General features: G+C 43.6%; 1 protein-coding gene across 2 annotated transcripts in view; it reads left to right on the plus strand.

Moving 5' to 3' along the window:
* Window positions 1-19,502, plus strand: part of WDR17 (WD repeat domain 17) — a 790,164-nt gene that overhangs the window by 92,557 nt on the left and 678,105 nt on the right. For both annotated transcript variants that reach the window (XM_086962451.1, XM_086962452.1), the window contains exon 3: window positions 10,533-10,716. In XM_086962451.1, coding sequence (XP_086818577.1) covers window positions 10,533-10,716 — 184 coding nt within the window. The remainder of the gene's footprint in view (window positions 1-10,532; window positions 10,717-19,502) is intronic.

Genomic DNA, 19,502 nt, shown 5'->3' on the forward strand with positions numbered 1-19,502 from the left:
CCCTAGCCCTCCAGGTCCTGATCCTCGTAGTTCTTCATGCTAGCCGTAGAACTTACTGACCCTTTACTTCTTGGACTGTCTGGTTATCATTCCAATGTACTCCTGCACCTTGTCCTTTGTATCCTGGGTCTCCTGTTTCACTGGCTCCCGACCCTCGATCTTTTAACCCTGCATCCTAATTCTCACTAATCAGTCCTCTCAGTTCTGCTCCCCGGGTTTTTCCATTCCCCTGGTTTGCCAATCCCTAGTCCTTCTGCTCATGGTTCTCCTGGTCATGTAATCCTTGTTTTAGTTCTCATACTTCTTTGTTTGCTCCTCATACATCGGGTCTTCTGGTACTGGCCTCACTGATCTTGGATTGCCTAGTCCTCACAGTCCCCCTGTCCTCCTGCCCCATCCTAGTCCTACGTGTCCTCCTGGTTTGTCTGTTCCACCTTGTGCTTGTCAATCTGACCCTGGTCCCCTCAAACATAGTTCCTTCTAGTAATGGTCCTCCTGTGTCTGTTCTTACTTATCCCCCTGGCAGTGTCCTCCTATTTCCCAAGTTACGGGTCACCCAGGTTCATATACTCCTTGTCACGCTATTTTAGGATCCTCCTGAGTCTGACCCTCATCGACTTTCTGATCCTGGTCCCATTGAGTCTGGACTTCATTGTCTTTTATACAACCCTGGTGATTTTAATCAAGGGTTTCCAGGTCCTGTTAGCCCAGGTCGTTTCTGGTTCTGGTCTTCTAGGTTCTTGTCTATTTGTTTCGGGCCCCTGCTCCTCCTTGTTCTGATCTCTGTGGTCTGGGCTGTCCTGTCTCTGGTCCTTCTTTCCATTGGTCTCCTAGTACTGATCCTCTTTTATCTGTTCACCTGAATCTGCTACTCCAGGCCCTGGTTGTCCTCGTTACTCTGGTCCTGATTTGTGTTCTCAGACCCTCTTCACCATTATAGTCCAGACCCTGCTATTCCTTTAACCCTGTTCCTTCTGACCCTTATCTACTAGACCAATATTCCCCTGTTGCACATCTCCTGGCCCGCCTAATCCTTCTCTCCCATGTCCTGATACCCCTAGCTCTGGTTATCCTTGTCCTGTTCCTTATCATCTTCTTGTTCCTGGTTCCCTCTGTCATTGGTAACACTGGTCCTTGTAGATTAGGTCTCCCTGGGCCTGGCTTTTCCTGTCTTGGTCTTCGTGGCTCAGGTCATGCTAGCCCTCCTGGTAGTCCACTGTTCTCCTCTCCTAGTTGTCATCATCTTCCTTCTACTGATCCTAGTGCTTCGTACCCCAGACCCCCTACGCAATAACTTTAGTCAGGTACAACCTCTAGTCCCGTCACCTAGAGCTGCCTTTTTTGCCTTAAAGATTTCTTTTACTGAGATATATTTGTCAAGGACGGAAATGAAGTCTCAGTAGAGACAGGTCCTTGCATACTTAAAACAATGCTTATCATGTTAAAAATCAAAACTATCATTCCCAAGATACATTGTGCAGGGTTTAAAATGTCAGTGTGGCTGAATGGGACCAATAGACACCTCTGCCTGAATCCCACTCTGAAGGGGGAATACTATGAACAAGTGTTTTTATTCACAGGCAGCAGACTGAACTCCTGTGAATTATTCAAATGTTTTAGCTATCTATCTCCGGCTTTCACTTCCCATTTCCACAGAAGCCCTATTACTGAGTCTCATTCCATTTGCCTCCTGCAAGCTTCCCAAGCACTGTGGCCCAAAACACCAATAGCCTACAGTATGTGTACCTCCCTGTGGGGCCCAGATACCACCTATCTGTCTGCATTTCCTGTTTGCTGCTGCATGTCGACTACTGCAGTGTTGCCACGTTTGAAATACTAAGCAAGCCAAACCCCCTTAAAAAGAACCCTAAAGCTGGCACAAGGCATTCCATAAGAAGTCCAAAAAGGACCCAGTCCTCAAAAATAATTTAAAGGATGATGCACAATGAAAAACAATGTATTCTCATGAGCGCATAAAATATCTTTCTTTTCTTCACGCTTGCAGTTTCACCTGAGCTTCTTGTCCTCCCTGAACTGCGGCCGGGCTTGGCTCCGCCATTCTTGAACAGCAACTGACCGGCCGGGCTTGGCTCCGCCGGCCGGACCACAACCCCCAGCAGCCTTTGGGGCCAGCGACGACGCCTGTAACAGGCGCGGCAGGAGGCGCATAAAGCACCGGCAGGGGCTGAGTCCCCTGTCTTTCTTTTCTTCACGCTTGCAGTTTCACCTGAGCTTCTTGTCCTCCCTGAACTGCGGCCGGGCTTGGCTCCGCCATTCTTGAACAGCAACCGACCGGCCGGGCTTGGCTCCGCCGTCCGGACCACAACCCCTAGCAGCCTTTGGGGCCAGCGACGACGCCTGTAACGAGCGCGCCAGGAGGCGCATAAAGCACCGGCAGGGCCTTCGTCCCGCGAGGACGCGCGCAGGACGCGCCGGACGAAGCCCAGACTAAGGGCGGACAGTCTAAGACAGTCCGAGACAGGTAGAGACTGGACTGGGCCAGTTACTCTGCTCGTTATTTTCAGGTGAGACTGTCCCATTGCTCGAGGCCGACCCTGGACATTATCAGGCATTGACTTTATATGTATTGTGGCTAATCTGAATTGAGAGCCTGAGGTACACACTTCCAGCGTATTTACACTGTGTTTCTGGGAGGGTTCTGTTTATTGGTGTACTATGCCTAGTAAAAAAATTTCCCCGGTAAAAAACACTATGGACAACTACTTAGTGCAGGTAGTTGCTAAAATTAATAGTGAGAGGAGATCCTCACTTGGGTTGGGTGTATCTCCTAAGTCTCCTACATCAATTCTTTCAGTACCTGACCCTGTTCATTCCCCTAATATAGCTAATAGTAGTTGTCCGGTTGTAATACCTGATTCTGACGACAATGCTCTCCTGGATCAGACTAATTGAGCACTTGAGGTTAGTGATAGTGAAAATGAGGCTGATTTACACCCCCAAGAGGTAAAAGCCCCTACCCCAGTACCTGCGCCACGCACTACCAGAGGAGCAAAAAAGGGTCAGCAAAAGCGGGGAGGGCTCCGTTCAAGTCGTAAGAAGCCTGCCTCCCCACCAAGCAACACTGTGGTGGAGGAAGAAGGGTTACTTGACGAAGTCGGTGTGTCTTTAACCAATGAGCAGTTTAAGAAGTTGCTGGCTATGATAGACACCAAGATCCAGGGAATCTTAAAGCCGCTGGTGGGAAAGATAGATAAGCTCACTAATGAAGTTAAACGATTAGGGGGCCTTCTGAGTAAAACTTTGGAGGAAGTAGAAAAATTGCCTGCAGAAATGATAAATAAGATTGAGTTAAAGAATGGAACATCAAGTTCTGAGGGTGAGGGAGGAGCATTCCCCCTGTCTAATCATCCTGTGGTTTCACAGGTAGTGTTAGGGGAGGGTGTGCAAGGGGTAGTTGTCCCTCCTGTTGTACTTCCAGATCAGGACCATGCGAAAGGCTCGGTTGAGCTTATAGTTGAGGCTTCCCCCTTAGTCCTTGTTCTAGCTAACGTTCCTAAACTGGCTCCAGGACAGGATGAAACTACATCATCATTGCTGTCTAAAGCCTTACACTGGCTAACCAACAATATGGTAATAACCCCCTGGGGTAAGCAACAACTGGCAGAGGAATTAGTTATGGCTAGGAGGGTGGAGTGGATAGGTAGCAGCCCAAAAAGATTCTGGGGTGATTGTGTTGTTTTGAATTTTTCAGACCCTGAGGTGTTAACCAACATCTTGCCCAATCTCCTACCACCACAGCGGAGGTCCACTGATATTATCCCTTTTACCTTAGACTTTTTCTACTACCGGAAAGGGGGGGTTCCTAATCGGTGTACATTAAGAACAAAATGGAATGTGGTTTCTGCAAAGGGGAAGAATGCTGCTAAATCCTCTGCGTGGGGATTAAATCTTGAGAATAGGTTCTCAGCCCTCTCCAATTTGAATGATTGTGATTGACTTCCAGGGGGTAAATATTTAGTACCATCAGCTGTAAAAGCACAGAGAATATGCTCCCTGAATGTTCACAAAGGTAATGAGGTTGTCCATTTGAATCCTATAAGCACTTTAGCGCAGACAAGTTCAGCGATATCAGTGGCGGGAGTGCCCTCTTCTTTGATTATAACTCCTGATGGTCAACTTGATTGTCCGACCGGGGTGGGGAATCTAATCTCTTCGAACTTGGCTGGGCTATGCTCCAAACTAGATTGTGGGGACTGGCTTGGCTTTGTTAATTCATATGATGTATGTATGTTTCAAGAACCTTGGGCATGTGAACCTGTATTTGTGCTAGGATATTTACATTTTTCAATGCCAGCAGTAAAGGGCCCGAAAGGGAGACCGATGGGGGGTCTTACAATCTGGGTCCGACAGACCCTCAAACTTAACATAAAAAATATTGAGACTAGTCATAATGACATCCAGTTAATTAGGGTAACCAGTGATGAAACAGGGGCATTAGATATATATAACATATACGCTAGGTATGTTAAGGGTGTTAGATCTGATGTTTTAATCGCATTGGGTAACCTCCTCGATAAATTTTCCCCTGATAATAAGGTGGTGATAGCAGGCGATTTTAATCGAACGTTTGAGCCCCTGGTCTTATGCGAGGTCTCCATTGGAGCAGAAGAGGACTCCCAATGGGGCATTCCTGCGTTAGATCTGAAGCCAGTTACCCGTTGGACTGAGGAAATTATAGATCTGAATGCACTGTGCCTAGAAAAAGGTCTGAGAGCTTTGAACGGACATACAGCTTTGGATAGAAAAGGCTCCATGACCTTTGATAATGGAAGACATAAAAGTAGGATGGATTATGTTATTTGCAGCTTATTGCTGTGGTCATCTGTCCGTGATATGGAGGCCGTTACGAGACCTGAGAGCGATCACAATCCTTTATGTGTGGAGCACAAATGGTGGGCCGTTGGGACAAATCCTATTTGTTTAAATACTCTTGCTCCGCCTTTGCTCATCCCAGAAAATAACATGCGTAGGCTTAAATGGGCCAGTGTTGTGACCAATCAACAGGCTATTGATAATATTAATTATGAAACTGACCTAGCCATAGCTGCTTTGGAAACAACCAGTGTTTCCCCCTCTGGCCTGAAGGAAGTGGTTAATATTCATGATACCCTGTTCGCCAAGATTAAAAAACATTTCCTGAAACCGTTCAGGGATGTGGAATTCCTATAGCCCGACGCCCAGGACATATTGTTTGGGGTCAAGGGCAACAAGTTTTAATGTGTATTTTGTCCTTGGGACAAGTAGGCCCAACCCCCTGCAGCACAAACCCTTTGGCTGCCAGTTTGTAGTAGCACATTAAGGGCAAGGGAAGGTCACTGCCTGAAGTAAAGTTATTATTTGTGTGCCTATGATAATGCTGTTCAAACTTGTATTTATGGTTCATTAATGGAAATCCTTTATTATTAGGGTGTGTGCTCTAAGTAAATGTAAGTTCTGACTGCACTACTGACAGTGGTTACAGTATAAAAATGTGTATTCGCAGTTTCAAAGTTTAGTAATATGAGGCTATGCATAATGCACCCAGAATGCTCTCTGATTAGATGCAAATATTTGCAGAAGCTTGAGAGCAAGATTAATGACTCTTTGCTTTCAACATAAAATGTTCCTAAAAAAATGAAAGTAGGGAAAAAAACATTTTGCTAAACTACTGTGAAATTTCAGGTACCGTTTCTTTGCAGCATCATTTAGTAAAATGTGTTGATGCATGCTAGTATTTTGCAAAAACAGTCATATTGGAAAATCAGTGTAACCAGTTTCAATAAGATCATGAGAAACATAAAAATAAACAAGCACTGGCAAAGCCAGTAGGTCTGAAATTAGTGGTCAGCCTTCTAGTTTTGCCAATACATTACTTGTTTTGGCATGGTTTCTGACAAGCCTTCTTGATGTGAGAGCTGCTGGGCCCTCACCATTATAACAAACATTGGCAAAAGCAAAATAAAATTGGTCTGAAAAAAGCACACACTGCCACACCAGTTACTGCCACTGAACATAACCACTCTGTGTGCCAACATACTCCCCATGAAAGAGCCACACACCGCCACCCACAGCGAAGCAAGCCGATACAGAGAGAGGGGGAGAGAATTTTAACGAAGACAAAAGGTTGCGGTCAATGCCAGACCAAACTAGTGGCCCTATTACTAAAGAAAGTCTCAAAAGTGCACCCCTGGTATATGTCCTTGCATTAAGTGCAGCTATATGGCTTTCGTGAATTCACAAGAATCTACAGAAGTAGGGCAAGAAATGGTGTACATCTGTGAACTGTAGTTTATCATGAGCAAATATACATGTGTAGATTTGCTCATGCGAAAACCCGAGTGTTTGCAAGGTCACCTTCCCATCAACCACTCTTCTCCCAACTCTGGAATAAGGTCTACGTCAGCCACTGTCGGGAGCAAATCTCCAACACTTCTCAGTATGGGAAAAGATTAGAGAACAGTTGTTGAAAACCCCTATAACATGCAAGTCAGTAGATCTGCACAGACCAAAAGGGCATTCCAACCCTGGAACCACCGCTCACCACTACCCCCAGTCCCAGCATGCAGATCCGCAGAAACACTGCATACACAAAGGGATTTCTAGCATTCAAAAACCACCACTGCATGAGCCCTGGCACAATCGGAGAGGCTATACAAGAGCTCCCATACAATGAGATTGCTGCCACAATCCGTCGCCGATTCACATGGTACTAAAGGGACATGTGGATTTTGTTACAGGACAAGTAGATTTATGAAGCAACTTGCCCCATGGACAAGTAGATATTTTAATAAATTCCACACCCCTGTCTGAAACCTGTTAGGCGAAATGGGGCCAGAGCCAGTAAAGATGCAAAATGGTATAATGCCGAATGTAGGGCTGCACGTCTGGCTCTAGGGCAGGCAATTAAAAGGAGGGTGGCCGAAAACACTTGTCTAGCCAGAAAGAATTATAAAGCCTGCATAGTGAAAGCTAAAAGATCCTGGGATGAGCTACACTGGTGTAAACTGAAAAAAGCTAGTGACAGAAAGGATTCAAGAGCGTTCTGGAATATCGTTAAATGGGGTAGTGAGAGAGCAGAGGAATCCCCTAATAATAATGTACCTCAGGAAGCTTGGGTAGAATTTTTCAGCTCGCAGTATGCTCTTAATACACAGATTACTGAGGAGGACAGTATTACTATGTCTTTTTCTCACTGTAATCTTTTTAATAATAAAGGGATTTTGATTGCTGTAAATGCTGTGAACAGAGGACGCCCCCCTGGATCAGATGGCGTTCCCGCAGATATCTTTTTAAATGATAAATATCGGTGGTGTAAATATATCTATTTACTTATCAATTTCATTGCTAAGGGTGCTGAGGTCCCAGCCTCTTGGAGAGGAGCTGTGATTATCCCTGTGTTTAAAAAGGGAGACCGTGCACAGCCGGGTAATTATAGGCCAATAAGCCTTATTGACACTGTACAAAAAATAGTCGGCCGTGTGGTGGTAAATAGGCTCCTAGATTGGGCAGAGGACAACAATATCCTATCACCGTACCAAGCAGGATTTCGAAGGGCAACTAGCACGGTTGACCAAGTGTTCCGTTTCCAACTGCTTCAGTGGAAGACTGTGGTGCTGGGAGGAGGCAGCCTTTATGCGTCATTTGTCGATTTAAGGGCTGCCTTCGACCTGGTCCCACGGGCAAAATTGTGGCAAGTTCTACAGAGTTTGGGGGTCCCTGAGGAATTACTGACGTTGGTAATGCGATTACACGAGCTCACTTTTGCCAAAATACAGTGGGGAGGGCATGACATGGTCACAGATGAATTTCCAGTTGAAAGAGGGGTTCGACAGGGGTGTTCAATGGCCCCAACCTTGTTCACTCTGTACATAAACGGCTTTATCCCCCGTATGGTAACAGCCCCTGTAGACGCTCCATCTCTTTCAGGGTTAAAAATCCCTATATTAATGTTTGCGGACGATACGCTTATTATGTCGAAAACGCCTAGTGGTTTGCAGCGTGCTCTGTGCATTTTTGTGAATTTCTGTGGGGAGCATGGGTTAGACATGAATGCCACTAAAACCAAACTCATGGCTTTTAAACCACATCGTAGCTGTAAGTCTAACATCATCATGAGTGGGCGGCCTCTTGAGGGGGTAAACTCATTCACATACCTAGGAATTCTCATCGCAGATAATAATAGATGGAGCCAGCATATAAATATTGCTACTCTGCGACATAAGCAATTGGCGGGTGCCATTAATATGGAACATAGGAAATCTTTGACCAAACGTGTTAAGCCAGCTTTACTGGTTTATGAAGCAAAGGCTATAGGGTCGGCACTTTATGGTGCGGAGATGTGGGGCTTTGAAAATTTGAATTCTTTACAGGGGTCGGAGAATAAATTTTTAAGATTACTTACTGGTACCCCGAAAAGCACTCCTCTCCTGCCTTTAAGATATGAGCTTGGTAGCAAGCAAATCAAGGATCTAGCCAGACTACGACCAATCCTATATTGGCGAAGACTTTGGACTACCCCCGAGCTTGCGCATTATGCCGAAGGTTTCATTGATGTCATAAAGGCGGACTGTTTTCATAGAATTAGTTGGCTCAATTCACTGACGGCAATACTGTTCGAGCTTGGGTTAAGTTCTATATGGCTTGATCCAACAGGTGCATCATTCCCTACCAAGTCTGCCTTAAAAATTATATCCTGGGAACATGTTGCTAATAAGAGTTTGAGTAATTCGAGTAATGGTTCTATGCCCGCTGGATTCCTTGAGGTAAAACTGTACCCGGTTTTGGAGTCGTACTGGGATATTATTTCAAAACCGGGCGACAGGAAGCTCCTATTCCAACTGAGAGCTGGAGCCCTCCCCATAAGATCATTGACAGCCAAATGGGGCTCAGGGGGGTGTGACATCTGCCCAGCCTGTGGAACGGGGAAGGAAACTCTTGGACATTTTCTGTTCTCTTGTAGAGCATATTGGGTCCGTAGACGCGCTTGGCTAGCACTTATTTGTAGGAACCTTGGTACCACTTGCAGTTCCGTTGCTCTGCGCATTATATGTACAAGCCCATTAACATAGATATTTATAGCGACAGCTAAATATACTGGCTGGGCATGGGCGATCCGTCAGAGACTGCTAGTCAATTAACTATTCTCTGGGTGATCAGGCAGAGACTACTAGTTATTCAACTATTCTCTGCCTGTAAAATCTGTTTTTATAAAACCTCCTTTAGTTTTTAGAATAACAATGAACTTGGTAGATATTCAGAGACTGCTAGTTATTTGACTATTCTCTGTATGTAAAACTTGTTTCAATGAAATTGACACCGTTCGCTCTCTAAATTGTATATACTTTTTTAATGTATAAATCAAATCTCTTATGAATTCTTTTTAAATCTTTTGTAAATACTGCGAGACTTCGTTTTAACCAAATGTATTGTATGTATTTAGTAGTGCTTTGTAAATGTGTCTGATTGTAAATTTAATTCTATTTTAATACTGTCAATATTTTGTGTATGTTTGCTTTTATGAGTATACACTCGAATAAAGCACTTTTGAATTGAATTGCATAAAATATTTATGTAACATGCTTTAAAACCGTACTTATTATACTTTGCAGGCAGCCAAACAGTCTTAGACTACAGTGTGAAATATCCCAGTGCAATATCTTGAAGCTCCTGAAATGTAATGTAATGATGTCTTGTAAAGCGCATGAATCACCCCACATGGGGTATCTCCGCACTGTAGACCGCTGGGGAACCCGTCCTGGCTTTCCCTGTGAGATGGCCCCTACTGGGTATCTCCAAGGTGACACCAGGCATCCCCGGCATATGTGGGGGCCGTTGTGGAGATGAGGCAAGCTAATGCCCAGAGTTGCCGAGTGTGATCCCTGGTTAGAGTAGGCACCGAGGCGAGAATTATCGAGTCCGTTGACCCTGGTCCACGACCCTACCGCGTCGGGAATTGAACCCTGGTCCCAGGCCGTCCTCTGCTTCCGGGTCTGCCGCCTCTAACCAGTGAGCCACACCACTCCACAAATAGAAGCTTGATTCCTACATTTCGTCTCTGAATACTAAAATAACATACATTCATTCTTTTGTATTTTATCCGTAAACAGATTTGCTTAATTAATGCTCTTCCCTTTGTACAATTAATTGTATATTTGTATGTGAACTTACATTCAAATGTTCCACACATGTTGCATCCCCATTACTTGTCCCTTTTTTCTTGCCAGCTAGCTAAATAAAAACCTCTTCACACTAAGTAGCTGGCCACTATTTAGCCTGTGGACCGCTAAACAGCAGAGAATATGTACTATTTTCCTAGCCACCAGGTAAATAGCAGAGATATGTGCTATTTGGTCGATGGCCAGGAAAATAGCCTCTTCCTTTATTTAATGGTACTGCTAACATTGAATACATATCTTTGCTGATCATCCTGCTAAGCACTGGGACATTTGCTGTACCTTTGGTATACAATCTATGATAGTTCTTCTTCTTATGTGGTGTGCTGGTTTTCACAAAACATCTTTTTTTTTTTAAAGCTGGACCACCGTTACAATGAATTCAAACTTCGTGCAATAATGTCGGAGCATAAGAAGACGATCACAGCGATTTCGTGGTGCCCACACAACCCCGATATGTTTGCAAGTGCCAGTGCTGATAATCTTGTCATCATTTGGAATGTGTCGGAACAAAAAGTTGTTGCAAGGTTGGATAGTACTAAAGGTAATGGAAGGGGCTGGTTTCAAATACTGAACTTTTGTGTAAAATAGAGTGTTGATGCTAAAAAATGTTCATTTTTAAATATTCTTTGCTTCATCATGGAAGAAATTATGTCCAGTGGCTTGGTGGAGAGGGATTACAAAAAACCTTCCCCACTCCCAGGCAGGCAAGACACTGAATCAAGTAGATTGGTTATGCTGCTCCAATATGAGTTTACCTTGAAAAAATTAAAAGACGAGGCCTTTGACAAAACAGGAACACATTGGTTTAATTAAATGCAGCGGCCGTGAGAGCATCGGCAGAGTAGCATCTGAAAACAGTCTCACTGTACATAAGTTTTGGCCAATCATATATTCAGTTTTGAGGTACAATAAACCAATTTCCCATTCTTAGAGAGCACGTGGGTCCATCCTTAGTAATAAATTATAAGTACAACCATCTGATAATGGGGACACAGGCTGCTATTAACCTCAGGGAGAGCTAGTGCGGGCCAGTGTGTATTTGCCAAGATGTCCAGAATGAGGAACGTGTAATCACTATGTGTGGTGTCCATGCTGCGTCCTGACTGCCTTAGTATTCCTGACTACATGTGGCATCTACATTTGTCATAATATGGGTACATGACTGTCAGAATCGTCTTCAGCGAGGGTGGGGGGCCTGCGGACAGCCGGCTCATGGTGCTCTTATCTGCGGGCAAGCGTTGTGGTTTTTTTTGCTCTGCGGAGTGTGATGATGGCGGGTGCCTGCAAGCTGGGGGAGATATTGAAGTGCTTCTGAGCGCTGCCCGTAATCCGGTACTTGCCAAAATAAGTATCACTTACCTCAAGAAGCCACCTGCTCTTCTTTTTTGGTTTAACATTGTAATATTGGTGATGACTGGTCAGCCAGCGTCTGCAGCGTGATTGTCGAGAAGATGTCGGATCAATGGCAGGAGGCAGTCCAGTCAGCAGTGATCAACAGCAGGGGGCAGTCCAGTCAGAGGTGACTGACCAGCCTTACAGGTTAGGAGTACAAGCTGAACTTAGTTATGGGCAGCGGTTATAACTCTGTGGGCGTCCTTACTGCGAATCAGTTACCAAACGGAAATTAGTTACTGCATGCATACGCTGCGACCATCTGTCTGTGCCTGGAATCGTATGACAAGGTCAGGCATTTACTACAAGCCCTACCTCCCCTGGAAATAGAGTGCTTTGCTCCAGCGGGCATTTTAATTGTTATTGACCTGTTTAAATTACATGTTAGCTCAAGTGATACCAACATTTCTACGGTGACAGGCACACCCTATTATTCAGCCTGATATTGACCAGTGAGGATATTGTATGGTGACAGGCAACCCCACACCAATATTAGTCAGCCTGTCATTAATATTGGCCTGTTTTACTTTACGTGTTACCTCATGTGATGCCAAAATTTCTACGGTAACAGGCACATCCAATTATTTAACCTATTATTGACCGGTGAAGATATTTACAGTGACAGGGGCACCCACATCATATTATTCAGTCTGTCATTGATATGAGAAAGGCATCTGCTTATGTTACAGTCACACCCACATCAGTTTTCTAGGCTAATCTCACACCATTTGGGTGTATTTCATCATGGTATATTAATTTAAGTGCATCATCCAGTATTTTAATCCTCTTCCACCCTTTCTACAGTCACCTGGAGAGCCCACTGTGCATTGGAAGGGGTGGCTTTGAGCATGTAACGCATTTCTGGGGGCAATTGATGGGTTCAAGTTTAAAACTGAAAGGAGGAGGTGGATGTTAGAACATTCACCAGGTATGGAAGGTTAGGAAATATTCACACATTCGCCAGTCTACACACCTCAAGATGATGAAGAATTAGATGAATATGGAGAAGGTTTTAAATGATTGGAGAAGCAGTTTTCAAAACCACCAAACTTACTAGTAGGAAGGCAAAATCTTTTTTCAGAGAGCAGAGGTCCACTGAATCTGTTGATACCTATGTTGCCTCTTTACGTGTACTAACAGCCAAATGTGAGTTTGATAATTTTACAGATCAATTAATCAGAGACCAACTAGTTACCAGGTGCTTAAAAAAAGATCCTGGAAAGATTGCTCACATGCAAGACATGGACAGGCTGTAGAAATTGCCAATGCTATCCAGGATTCAAAGCATTCGGTTAAAGAACTAAATACAACTGATCATACAGTACTGATAGTAAAGGGTACCAAGTCTTCAGTAAATAAGACAGTTGATAAACCTAAAATGATGGAGTAGAAAAGGATGCTAACTAGTGGCAATGTTTATTATCGCTGGGCATCCACATTCCACTTAGCTTCCTACAAACAGTGTCCAGCAATTTCTAGAGAATGCAACAAGTGTGGTATTACTGCTCACTTTAGATAAATGTGCAGAGCTACAAGAGGAGAAGTGAATGTGGTTATAGAAGATTGTGACCAAAGACTAAACAATGATATGAATAAATTATTACTGTATGTGTCAATGCATGAGCAAGTTGAGGGTGGTAAAACCAGTACAGTGTCAGCTGATGAACCTGGGGCCAGCAACGATACCTGTTATGAGAGGATTCAGTGTGTTAGAGTTCATGAAAATGATTTACCGCTGTCCAAAGAACCTCTTGAGATATTTAAAGTGGGAAGCTTGATGATACCTTTGCTTACAGATTCAGGTTCTAAGATCACTATCATATCCACAGACACTGTTACTAAGTATAAAGTGGAGGAAACATTATTGCCACCTGATGTGTTTCCCCAAGGGTATGATGGCACCAGGATTAATCTTCTTGGTTTTGTGAGTCAGTCATTCATTTCAAGGGCCGAGACGTTCAGGGGAAGGTCTATGTGTCATACACCGGACCAGATATTCTTGGGTGCTTCACCAAGCCTGTTTGGGTATTGTTTTAAAGTTGGGAGGTGTGCATTTGTTGATTATTGATGATGATTCAAATGAACATGGAGACAACATACATGCTTTGCTTGAGAGTCAAAGCAACATATTTAATGAACAGTTGGGTATGTTGAAAGAGTTTGAGCATGTCATCAGGTAAAAGAGGGGTGTATTCTTGTGAAGCTCAAACTGAGAGGTGTGCCTTTGAGTGTAAGGAATCATTTGAAGAGTGTGCTTGACAATTTAAAGAGGGACGGCATCATTGAACCGATTGAATCTTCCTTATGGCTTTTGCCCATTGTGGTAGTGAGAAAGAAGAAACACGAGATCAGAATGTGTGTTGATTTGAGGAGCCTAAACCAAGCCAATTAGGTAGATGGGTACCCTCTACCTAAAAATAGAAGAAATTATGTGTACATTGTCAGGAGCCAATGTGTTTTCAAAGCTTGCCTACCATCAGGTTGTTATGCCTGAACAGGCAAGACATATTACTGCTTTCATAACACCCTATGTTATGTACCAATTCTGCAGGATGCCTTTTGATCTCGCTTCTGCAGATTTTTAAAGGGTCATGACTGAAGTTGTGAAGGAGTTGGATGGTGTGGTGATATTTCAGGACAATGTGTAGGTTTTTGATAAGGATGGTTGTGAATACCTCAAGAGGCTGAATGCGGTATTAAATGCTAGGTATGTAAGAGGTCTTAAAGTTAAGAAGAATAAATGTGTATTTGGTGTGAGTCAGGTAGAATATTTGGGTCATGTGATATTGGGCAAAGGTATTGGTCCCAGGCCAGGACTGTTAGAAGCTAAGGAAAAGTACCTGTTCCCATGGAAAAGGAACAGTTGAGAGCATTTTTAGTAATGTGTGAGTATGATTCAAAGTGTGTTCAACATTTTTCAACCATTGGTGAACCTCTGTTGGCTATGCTAAAGAAAAATGTCAAATTTGTGTGAAGTGAATCACAGATGTTTGCCTTTAACAAGATCAAAGAAAGTTTAGCCAATGCTCCTTTGTTGAGTCCATTTAGTCCTGGAGAAATTCTAACTATAACTGTTGATGCAAGTTCGGTTGGCCACTGGGCTGTGCTATCTCAGGGTGTGGGTGATTGTGCATGCACTGTGGCTTTTGCTTTTCGTACGCTCAAACACACTGAAAGGCAGTACTCTGTCATGGAGCGTGAGATGCTTGCTTGGGTCTGGGCAATTGAGTGCTTTAAGCCTACGTTTGGGGCACTAGATTTAAATTAAGATTGGATCACAAACCGTTGATTCCCATTTTAAGTGGTACGAATGTTCACTATTCAAAGGCTACTGCTAGGTTGGTGAGGTTGAGATTCAAGCTTTTGGAGGGAGTACAATTTCTTGATGGAATACATTCTGGGAGGTAAGAATAAGAAAACAGACTGTTTATCTAGGCTGCCTATTCCATGAGAGGAAGAAATGCTGGAAGATCAAGAAGATGTTGAGTGTTAAGTGGCCAAAGTGTTTTCTTTGCAAGTTAAGGGTGTTAGTGAGAGAGCGGGGAGATCTGCCTTGGATCAAGACTTGGTATTGGGGAGCGTTCTGGAGAACACCAAAAATGGGTGGCCAAAATAAGGTTGCCTAACTGTTGATCTTCAACCTTTTAGTAAGGTTCAATCTAAACTTTCTTTGGAAGATCGGTTGCTGTCCAGAATGGACAAATTGGTACCTCCATGTGTTGTCAGAGAAAAGCTTATTTACATTAGCCATGAAGGTCATTTGGGTATGCCAATGACGAAGAAGAGGTTAAGAGAGACCTTCTGGTGGCCCAGGATGGACCACTATGTGGAAGAAAGAGTTGGAAAATGCTTCAATTATGTGAAAAATGATAAAGGGCTAAGATAGGTCACTCCGCCCATGAGCATTCCTGAGGTTCCTCAGAAGGTGTGGGAGAGGGTGAGTATTGATTTTCTTGGACCGTTTCAAATCCTCCCACCAGCTCAAAGGTTTGCCATAGTGTTGATTGATCATTTGTCCAAATGGTTGGAAGTAAAGTTTATTGGTGAGCCAAATACTAAGAATGTCATCAGTTTTCTCACTGATGTTTTTGCAAGGGAAGGGTTCCCGTCAGAGTTGTTGTCTCACAATGGATTACAGTTTGTTTCCTCAGAAATATAGGAATATTGGTGCAGTCTTTACCTTCCCCAGGGAAATGGTGAAGTTGAGAGAGCTAATAGAATGATTTCAGATTGTGTGAGAGGGACTGTACTTGGAGGTGTTGATATGGGTGATGCGGTGAGAGTCAAGCTTTGTTCACATCATAATACCCCCATAGTGTGACTGGGATTTCACATTTTACTGTGTTGAGAGGCAGGAGCTCTCAGGATTTGTTGAGGCATGCCTGGTTGAACGACTTACCTAAACTAAAATATGCGGAACATGGGGCAAATGACATTGACGTGGTGAGGAACGGAAACAAGAATAGTCAGATCGAGAGTAAGGAACGCTATGATGTCATAAAAGAGACGAAGAGGGTAGTTTTGGAGAAGGGTGATTATATGCAGTTGAAACTACCAGAGGCAAGGAGGTTCAAGGATAAATTGAGATATGGTCCTGCTCATTGTGTGGAAGAATTGAGCAAGGTTGGGTGTGTTGTGAAGGTGCAAAATGGCGAGTGGTGGAATTGTGCCAGAGTTGTCAAAGTAAAGGGGTTTGAGACAGTGTACGGGGAAACCTTGATCAATTGCCCTATTCTGTCATCTCCTATGTTAAACAGACAGTTGTGCAAAGTTCCTGGTAGTTGCAAGGATTTTGTAATGTCTTAACATGCTTTGTTATTTTTGATTATTGTATTGTCTTAAAATGCTCTGTACTTTTTGTTCTTCAGGTGTTTAGTATGATAACGTTTTGTGGGCGGATTGTTATTGTTTTTCTTTTTGTTGTATTGTAAAAGGGGGAGGTGTTTTGTGTCTGACTCATCTTCAGCGAGGACAGGGGGTTCCTGGACAGCCTGCTCGTGGTGCTCTCATCTGTAGGCACGTTTTGTGGGTTTTATGCTCTGCGGACCGTGGTGATGATGGGTGCCTGTGAGCTGGGGGAGATGTTGAAGTGATGAGATGTTGAAGTGCTTCTGAGTGGCTGCCCATAATCCTGCACTTGCCAAAATAAATATCATTTTCCTCAAGGAGCCTTCTGCTGTTCTTCTTCAGTTTAATGTTGTAATAGTGAGCTTTTGGCCAAATGTGTTTTATTGGGGCCTATTTCCTTGGACCTGTTTGTGGTGTAGCTGCCTATCTGTGGGATGGATCAGGGTTTTCCCTGGTTGAGTGTTTGACTTGGGCTGAGGGTAACCCCACCTGCGATCTATCAATCGGTAGGTCTGGGTTTAGTTAACAGGGCTTGTCTGACCATGAATCTCTGACTCTAGGTTGATGGGAAGGTCATCTTGGGTGAATCCAACAGCAATGATCAAGTTCGCTATTGCCTGTACATAGAACATGGTGGTCAATGATATCATATTTACCAAAATTCTCATTATTGTGGTTACATTTGTCACAGTGTACATCAACATTGCTGTTATTAGCTGTGGCATTGTTATGCATGCATGGTTTATGGCATACTTTGACATTGCATTTATTGGTATTGCTGCTATTGTGTCTGCATATATCATGATGTACATTGGCATCGCATTCACCAATATTAACATTCCTCCCTCTAGTTAAATTTTCAGCTACATCACAACATTAGTACAAAATGAAAAGTTTGGACATCCATAGGGGGATGCAAGAAAAAATATATGAAACCAGTCCTGCTCAGGGGCACTTCCCTCTTTCTTCATGTCAGCTTGTAGATGATGCAGTGCTTGAATGGCAAGAGCGAGAGTTCCGCTTTCCAGATCACTTCCAGGAATAAAAGTACCAATCTTCACACACACCCCACCTTCCATCGCAGTCATCAAGCCCAACATATTGCATCACCATAAGGCGGATGGCTCTCAGTTCTTCCTTGATAGCATTTAGGCAAAGTTCAGTGTCGTCGATCATCTTCAACATTTCCCACCTAGTTATTTGTAACCAGCAGGCATTTGCCTTTGTTTGCAAGGTGAAGAAAGGTATCGACTATCCTGCATTTACTTGAGATTCAGAAAACAGTCTAAATTCTTCTGGAGTGTCCATGTATCGACCGCAGCCAAAATACTCAGCAGTACTTCTTATTCGAGTTCTGATGCAACTGAGTTATTTTGTTCTGTAGCTAATGTTAGCACAACTCAGATATTTTCACCAGGGAAGACAAGTGTTGGGGTGTGTATGGTCACACGGGGCAGAGGCCGGGTCATCCGGGGATGAGCTGCGTGTAGGCAGGCTCGCTGCACTGCCAATCCATATCCATCAACGTGAAGGTGCCCCATTGCAGGTCCGGTATATGCAGTATTACTTCCCAGTTCTCATTGAACCAGGCGGTATGGTTCTGCTTCTGAAACATAAAGAATAAAGTGTACGTTTTCATACAATTAGGGGTTGCCTCTTTCCCTCCAACTATGTGTATCTATTAATATTGGTATCCCAGATTTCCTGGCAATTGGTGTCTATGATGGTGTTTTACCCCCTCCCATGGGACTCATTTCCCCTAGCGTGGTCAAAGTGAATGAACCTGCACTGGAAGTCCATATTCGAGGTCCACTTGTCATTAAAAAAAGTGGCCTATATATATAGGGCCACTCTGGGACTGCAGACAAAGGCGTGAGTGTTCATATTTGTGCACCGGTTCAGTGTTCTTGCTACCTCCAGAAACCTCTTTTCTACGAAGTCCTATGGCCAAACAGTGTCCTACCCTAAATTGCTCGCTTCTGCACATCCTGTCTAGTTCTGTTTGAATGTCGCTAGGTTTGGTAAAAAGGTACAGTGCCATGGGGTTGGTCTCATATCCGGGTGATCTTTACTACTGCTTTACAGGGTTCTACTCCTATAGGTTCAATCTTGGTCCTAATCCTACGTCGGTGCAGATGGATGAGACTTTTTTTTCTCCTGGGCTATCTCTTTGGATAAGTAAAGCCTGCCTGCATGTACGGTGTGGGATATGAGTGAACATATGTAGCACACATGTTTGTGGTTGAGAGCCCACAGTATTCATGTGCTGATACCTGGTGTTGTGTAGGAGTGTGGCACTCATACCCCGAGACATATGCCTTCGGCAGTGTCATCCTGAACTAACTGCTTGCGGCACTGTGGAAGTTATCCTGACCACCTTTATTTCTATTCCTTGACAGCTATCATACAGCACTGATCAATACTGTTGTAACCAGGTCCTGACGATGACCTGGATTTATCATGGGTTGAAGCATCTATGACTACCAAGTGCAACTTCTGGTGCTTTTCTGATCTTTAAATTTGTTGATGATGATAACTGTCCCTTATAATCATAAAGGACCATTTCTTTATATTCACAACCGTTTAAAAAAGTGTTCAAAATCTTTCCTTTTGCACCATCTTCCCACTGTGTTCTTACCTCACTTGTCCCTTGCGCCATTCTCACAATTGCACAAGCACTGTTGTGCACAAGTTCCTGTGGGTTACAGCCTCATTCAATGTATATAGTGTTGATATTGATTCCTGTTCTCCCTTCCCCCCGTTTTTCACTTTCTTCGCAAATACATTTTTGCTCTCTAACAAATTAAAGAGTCAATGACATCTCCCTGCTTCCCTTCCTTTTCAATTTATGAGCATAATTGAGAAAAAATGTCCTTAATTATTACATGTTGAGGCATTGTCTATGTGGCATTACTAGACACCCAGGTCTCAACTGAGTTCATGGGTATTCTCTTGTTGTAGTTTACTGATATATTCATATACACATAATTTTTCTTTGGACAGTAACTTTACTTACAGGAATCACGTTTGAACCATCTGATTCATTTGAACTCAATAGTAAATTTGCTTTTACCTTTTTCGTACAAC

This window comes from Lissotriton vulgaris, chromosome 3_1 (genome assembly GCF_964263255.1).
Source record: "Lissotriton vulgaris chromosome 3_1, aLisVul1.2, whole genome shotgun sequence".
Taxonomy (NCBI): domain Eukaryota; kingdom Metazoa; phylum Chordata; class Amphibia; order Caudata; family Salamandridae; genus Lissotriton; species Lissotriton vulgaris.